Source organism: Oncorhynchus mykiss, chromosome 7 (genome assembly GCF_057628025.1).
Source record: "Oncorhynchus mykiss isolate SJ-2025 chromosome 7, ASM5762802v1, whole genome shotgun sequence".
Classification (NCBI taxonomy): domain Eukaryota; kingdom Metazoa; phylum Chordata; class Actinopteri; order Salmoniformes; family Salmonidae; genus Oncorhynchus; species Oncorhynchus mykiss.
The window spans coordinates 80,807,420-80,815,000 of record NC_143028.1 but is presented as its reverse complement, the minus strand read 5'-3'; the positions used below and the strand labels follow the sequence as shown (position 1 = coordinate 80,815,000).

At 48.2% G+C, this 7,581-nt stretch overlaps 1 protein-coding gene across 17 annotated transcripts in view; it reads left to right on the top strand.

Annotated features, from left to right (window-relative positions):
* atp2b2 (ATPase plasma membrane Ca2+ transporting 2) overlaps positions 1 to 7,581 on the top strand; it is a 191,740-nt gene that overhangs the window by 162,580 nt on the left and 21,579 nt on the right. For all 17 annotated transcript variants that reach the window (XM_090242078.1, XM_090242067.1, XM_090242066.1 and 14 more), the window contains 2 exons: positions 3,922 to 4,009; positions 5,141 to 5,247. In XM_090242078.1, coding sequence (XP_090098204.1) covers positions 3,922 to 4,009; positions 5,141 to 5,247 — 195 coding nt within the window. The remainder of the gene's footprint in view (positions 1 to 3,921; positions 4,010 to 5,140; positions 5,248 to 7,581) is intronic.

Here is a 7,581-nt window from a genome sequence, read left to right as displayed (position 1 = left end):
CCCTGAGGAGAGGTTTAAACCCCCTGCTGTAGGGAGTCCTTGAGGAGAGGTTTAAACCCCCTGCTGTAAGGAGTCCCTGCTGTAGGGAGTCCCTGAGGAGAGGTTTAAACCCCCTGCTGTAAGGAGTCCCTGAGGAGAGGTTTAAACCCTCTGCTGTAACAGGTCCCTGCTGTAAGGAGTCCCTGAGGAGAGATTTAAACCCCCTGCTGTAAGGAGTCCCTGAGGAGAGGTTTAAACCCCCTGCTGTAGGGAGTCCCTGAGGAGAGGTTTAAACCCCCTGCTGTAGGGAGTCCCTGAGGAGAGGTTTAAACCCCCTGCTGTAAGGGGTCCCTGAGGAGAGGTTTAAACCCCCTGCTGTAGGGAGTCCCTGCTGTAAGGAGTCCCTGAGGAGAGGTTTAAACCCCCTGCTGTAGGGAGTCCCTGAGGAGAGGTTTAAACCCCCTGCTGTAAGGAGTCCCTGCTGTAGGGAGTCCCTGAGGAGAGGTTTAAACCCCCTGCTGTAGGGAGTCCCTGAGGCGGGAGTCCCTGAGGAGAGGTTTAAACCCCCTGCTGTAAGGAGTCCCTGCTGTAGGCAGTCCCTGAGGAGAGGTTTAAACCCCCTGCTGTAAGGAGTCCCTGCTGTAAGGAGTCCCTGAGGAGAGGTTTAAACCCCCTGCCGTAAGGAGTCTCTGAGGAGAGGTTTAAACCCCCTGAGGAGAGGTTTAAACCCCCTGCTGTAAGGAGTCCCTGCTGTAAGGAGTCCCCGAGGAGAGGTTTAAACCCCCTGAGGAGAGGTTTAAACCCCCTGCTGTAAGGAGTCCCTGCTGTAAGGAGTCCCTGAGGAGAGGTTTAAACCCCCTGCTGTAAGGAGTCCCCGAGGAGAGGTTTAAACCCCCTGCTGTAAGGAGTCCCTGCTGTAAGGAGTCCCTGAGGAGAGGTTTAAACCCCCTGAGGAGAGGTTTAAACCCCCTGCTGTAAGGAGTCCCTGAGGAGAGGTTTAAACCCCCTGCTGTAGGGAGTCCCTGAGGAGAGGTTTAAACCCCCTGCTGTAAGAGGTCCCTGAGGAGAGGTTTAAACCCCCTGCTGTAGGGAGTCCCTGAGGAGAGGTTTAAACCCCCTGCTGTAAGGAGTCCCTGAGGAGAGATTTAAACCCCCTGCTGTAAGAGGTCCCTGAGGAGAGGTTTAAACCCTCTGCTGTAGGGAGTCCCTGAGGAGAGGTTTAAACCCCCTGCTGTAAGGAGTCCCTGAGGAGAGGTTTAAACCCTCTGCTGTAAGAGGTCCCTGCTGTAAGGAGTCCCTGATGAGAGATTTAAACCCCCTGCTGTAAGAGGTCCCTGAGGAGAGGTTTAAACCCCCTGCTGTAGGGAGTCCCTGAGGAGAGGTTTAAACCCCCTGCTGTAAGGAGTCCCTGAGGAGAGGTTTAAACCCTCTGCTGTAAGAGGTCCCTGCTGTAAGGAGTCCCTGAGGAGAGGTTTAAACCCCCTGCTGTAAGGAGTCCCTGAGGAGAGGTTTAAACCCCCTGCTGTAAGGAGTCCCTGCTGTAGGGAGTCCCTGAGGAGAGGTTTAAACTCCCTGCTGTAGGGAGTCCCTGAGGAGAGGTTTAAACCCTCTGCTGTAGGGAGTCCCTGAGGAGAGGTTTAAACCCCCTGCTGTAAGGAGTCCCTGCTGTAGGGAGTCCCTGAGGAGAGGTTTAAACCCCCTGCTGTAAGAGGTCCCTGCTGTAAGGAGTCCCTGAGGAGAGATTTAAACCCCCTGCTGTAAGATGACCCTGAGGAGAGGTTTAAACCCCCTGCTGTAGGGAGTCCCTGAGGAGAGGTTTAAACCCCCTGCTGTAGGGAGTCCCTGCTGTAGGGAGTCCCTGAGGAGAGGTTTAAACCCCCTGCTGTAAGGAGTCCCTGAGGAGAGGTTTAAACCCCCTGCTGTAGGGAGTCCCTGAGGAGAGGTTTAAACCCCCTGCTGTAAGGAGTCCCTGCTGTAGGGAGTCCCTGAGGAGAGGTTTAAACCCCCTGCTGTAAGGAGTCCCTGAGGAGAGGTTTAAACCCTCTGCTGTAACAGGTCCCTGCTGTAAGGAGTCCCTGAGGAGAGATTTAAACCCCCTGCTGTAAGGAGTCCCTGAGGAGAGGTTTAAACCCCCTGCTGTAGGGAGTCCCTGAGGAGAGGTTTAAACCCCCTGCTGTAGGGAGTCCCTGAGGAGAGGTTTAAACCCCCTGCTGTAAGGGGTCCCTGAGGAGAGGTTTAAACCCCCTGCTGTAGGGAGTCCCTGCTGTAAGGAGTCCCTGAGGAGAGGTTTAAACCCCCTGCTGTAGGGAGTCCCTGAGGAGAGGTTTAAACCCCCTGCTGTAAGGAGTCCCTGCTGTAGGGAGTCCCTGAGGAGAGGTTTAAACCCCCTGCTGTAGGGAGTCCCTGAGGCGGGAGTCCCTGAGGAGAGGTTTAAACCCCCTGCTGTAAGGAGTCCCTGCTGTAGGCAGTCCCTGAGGAGAGGTTTAAACCCCCTGCTGTAAGGAGTCCCTGCTGTAAGGAGTCCCTGAGGAGAGGTTTAAACCCCCTGCCGTAAGGAGTCTCTGAGGAGAGGTTTAAACCCCCTGAGGAGAGGTTTAAACCCCCTGCTGTAAGGAGTCCCTGCTGTAAGGAGTCCCCGAGGAGAGGTTTAAACCCCCTGAGGAGAGGTTTAAACCCCCTGCTGTAAGGAGTCCCTGCTGTAAGGAGTCCCTGAGGAGAGGTTTAAACCCCCTGCTGTAAGGAGTCCCCGAGGAGAGGTTTAAACCCCCTGCTGTAAGGAGTCCCTGCTGTAAGGAGTCCCTGAGGAGAGGTTTAAACCCCCTGAGGAGAGGTTTAAACCCCCTGCTGTAAGGAGTCCCTGAGGAGAGGTTTAAACCCCCTGCTGTAGGGAGTCCCTGAGGAGAGGTTTAAACCCCCTGCTGTAAGGAGTCCCTGAGGAGAGGTTTAAACCCCCTGCTGTAAGGGGTCCCTGCTGTAAGGAGTCCCCGAGGAGAGGTTTAAACCCCCTGCTGTAAGGAGTCCCTGAGGAGAGGTTTAAACCCCCTGCTGTAGGGAGTCCCTGAGGAGAGGTTTAAACCCCCTGCTGTAAGGAGTCCCTGAGGAGAGGTTTAAACCCCCTGCTGTAAGGGGTCCCTGCTGTAAGGAGTCCCCGAGGAGAGGTTTAAACCCCCTGCTGTAAGGAGTCCCTGAGGAGAGGTTTAAACCCCCTGCTGTAAGGGGTCCCTGCTGTAAGGGGTCCCAGAGGAGAGGTTTAAACCCCCTGCGATACTACATACATTCTCCGCTCGTTGATCTGTCAGGAGTCTACTGTATGTCCCGTCAGGATAAAACACCTTCAGGACTCTGAAATGTTGTTATTGATTTAACCTATATTTTGACAGAGTCATTTAAAAGTATATATATTTCACCTTTATTTAACCAGGTAGGCAAGTTGAGAACAAGTTCTCATTTACAATTGCGACCTGGCCAAGATAAAGCAAAGCAGTCCGACACATACAACGACACAGAGTTACACATGGAATAAACAAACATACAGTCAATAATACAGTATAAACAAGTCTATATACGATGTGAGCAAATGAGGTGAAATACGGGAGGTAAAGGCAAAAAAAGGCCATGGTGGCAAAGTAAATACAATATAGCAAGTAAAACACTGGAATGGTAGTTTTGCAATGGAAGAATGTGCAAAGTAGAAATAAAAATAATGGGGTGCAAAGGAGCAAAATAAATAAATACAGTAGGGAAAGAGGTAGTTGTTTGGGCTAAATTATAGGTGGGCTAGTCATGCTAAGACCAAGATAAATTCTTTTTTTTTACAGATGAACCCTTTCATTACAAACATATAAACACGTTCAATACAACATGAAAACGCATAAAAACAGAGATATAAAACACAGTCGGAAAAAACAAACACAAAGTACCCTTTTTTACTCTTTGCTACAGGTTGAGCAGGAGCGCATGGACAAGGTGTGGCCTAAACTGCGAGTCCTGGCTAGATCCTCCCCTACTGATAAACACACATTGGTTAAAGGTGAGCGAGGAGGGTCTCTAGGTTTGTCTACTAGCCGTGTCCTGTACCACACTATTGTCCTGCTGTGTATGTCAACTGTCTGAACCATGTCAACATGAATGTCAACATGAAGTTCCCTTGGGGGAAAGATACACATTCTATTCTAGTCTATTGTATTCTGCCCTTCTCTGTCTTTCTCTTCTCTTCTCTTCTCTGTCCTGCTCTTCTCTAATTTCTCTTCCCTGCTCTTCTCGTCTCTGCCCTTCTCTTCTCTGCTCTTCTCTAATTGTCTCTTCTCTGCCCTTCTCTGTTCTTCTCTTCTCTTCCCTGCTCTTCTCTTCTCTTCCCTGCTCTGCTCTTCTCTAATTTCTCTTCTCTGCCCTTCTCTGTTCTTCTCTTCTCTTCCCTGCACTTCTCTTCTCTTCCCTGCTCTGCTCTTCTCTGCTCTTCTCTAATTTCTCTTCTCTGTTCTTCTCTTTTCTTCTCTGCCCTTCCCTGCTCTTCTCGTCTCTGCCCTTCCCTGCTCTTCTCGTCTGCCCTTCTCTTCTCTACTCTTCTCTAATTTTCTCTTCTCTGCCTTTCTCTGTTCTTCTCTTCCCTTCCCTGCTCTGCACTTCTCTTCTCTTCTCTAATTTCTCTTCTCTGTTCTTCTCTTCTCTGCCCTTCTCTGTTCTTCTACTCTCTTCCCTACTCTTCTCTTCTCTTCCCTGCTCTGCTCTTCTCTGCTCTTCTCTAATTTCTCTTCTCTGTTCTTCTCTTCTCTTCTCTGCCCTTCCTTGCTCTTCTCGTCTCTGCCCTTCCCTGCTCTTCTCTTCCCTGCCCTTCTCTTCTCTGCTCTTCTCTAATTTTCTCTTCTCTGCCCTTCTCTGTTCTTCTCTTCTCTTCCCTGCTCTGCTCTGCTCTTCTCTTCTCGTCTCTTCTCTTCTCTTCTCTTCTCTTCTCTGCTCTTCTCTTCTCTTCTCTTCTCTTCCCTTCTCTTCTCTTCTCTGCCCTTCCCTGCTCTTCTCTTCCCTGCTCTGCTCTTCTCTTCTCTTCCCTTCTTTTCTCTCCTCTGCCCTTCCCTGCTCTTCTCTTATCTTCTCTGCTCTTCTCCTGTTCTTCTGAGTGTGGTTGCCCTTACTGAACTCCTATGTGTTGGGTTGTGTCCTCTAGGCATCATAGACAGCTGCTTGACAGACCAGAGACAGGTGGTTGCGGTGACAGGAGACGGGACTAACGATGGGCCAGCCCTGAAGAAGGCTGACGTGGGATTTGCCATGGTAGGACCTGGGGCTGGAGGCATACCGTATCTACAATATATTACTATAGCGTACCACACATCACCTCACATACCACACCATACATCACCTACCTCACCACACCAAACCTACCACACCACACCACACCACACCTCACCTCACCACACCACACCTGACAACCCTTCACAACCCCTCACCACACCACACCACACTTCACCTCACCATACCACACATCACCTACCACACCACACCACACCACACATCACCTACCACACCACACATCACCTACCTCACCACACCACACCTCACCATACATCATCATTCCTCACCATACCATACCACACCTCACCATACCACACATCACCTACCACACATCACCTACCACACCACACATCACCTACCACACCACACATCACCTACCTCACCATTCCTCTACACACATCACCACACCACACCTCACCACACCACACCTCACCATACATCATCATTCCTCACCATACCATACCACACATCACCTACCACACCTCACCATAGCGCACATCACCTACCACACCTCTACACACATCTCCTACCACACCACACCACACATCATCTACCTCACCACACCTATACAGACATCACCACACCTCACATACCACACCACACCTCACCATACCACACCACACCTCACCATACATCATCATTCCTCACCATACCACACCACACCTCACCATAGTGCACCTCACCTACCACACCTCTACACACCTCACCAAACCACACCATACCTCACCACACCACACCATACCTCACCACACCTCAACACACCACACCACACCACACCATACCTCACCACACCACACCATACCTCACCACACCAGGGTAGCCTAGTGGTTAGAGCGTTGGACTAGTCACTGGAAGGTTGCAATTTCAAACCCCCGAGCTGACAAGGTACAAGTCTGTCGTTCTTCCCCTGAACAGGCAGTTAACCCACTGTTCCCAGGCCGTCATTGAAAATAAGAATTTGTTCTTAACTGACTTGCCTGGTTAAAAAAAGGTAAAATAACAGCTGTAGCATTATAGCTTACTATAACTAGCTACAAATATTATTACAGATAGCTACAACTACTATGACTGCTGTAGCATTACAGCTAGCTACAAATACTATAACTACTATTACAGCTAGCTACAAATACTATAACTACTATTACAGCTAGCTACAAATACTATGACTACTATTACAGCTAGCTACAAATACTATAACTACTATTACAGCTAGCTACAAATACTATGACTACTATTACAGCTAGCTACAAATACTATAACTACTATTACAGCTAGCTACAAATACTATGACTACTATTACAGCTAGCTACAAATACTATGACTACTATTACAGCTAGCTACAAATACTATAACTACTATTACAGCTAGCTACAAATACTATGACTACTATTACAGCTAGCTACAAATACTATAACTACTATTACAGCTAGCTACAAATACTATACAGCTGTAGCATTACAGCTAGCTACAAATACTATAACTACTATTACAGCTAGCTACAAATACTATAACTACTATTACAGCTAGCTACAAATACTATACAGCTGTAGCATTACAGCTAGCTACAAATACTATAACTACTATTACAGCTACCTACAAATACTATAACTACTATTACAGCTAGCTACAAATACTATACAGCTGTGGCATTACAGCTAGCTACAAATACTATAACTACTATTACAGCTAGCTACAAATACTATAACTACTATTACAGCTAGCTACAAATACTATACAGCTGTAGCATTACAGCAAGCTACAAATACTATGACAGCTGTAGCATTACAACTAGCTACAAATACTATGACAGCTGTAGCATTACAGCTAGCTACAAATACTATACAGCTGTAGCATTACAGCTAGCTACAAATACTATGACAGCTGTAGATTTACAGCTAGCTACAACTACAATAACAGCTGTAGCATTACAGCTAGCTACAACTACTATAACAGTTGTAGCATTAAAACGAGCTACAAATACTATGACAGCTGTAGCATTACAACTAGCTACAACTACTACGACTGTGGAGTGGATCCATCGTTAGAAACCTTGAAATCTCCTGGTATTACCCAAGCAGCAACCTCACTACTACGCACAGAACACACACCAGCACTGCTGTGGCTACAGTGGAACGAGAGCGCCTCTTAGTGGTGAGATGTGGTGGTACATACACGCAATCTGCAACACCAAGGTTGTCTCTCAGTTGACAGGTTCTTATTTTTTTAAAGCCCATAACCATGTGTGTGAGGTTTAGACTTTTTGTTTCAAAGTAGATTTGTTTAAGACTACCAAGAAACACTCTGTGTGACCTT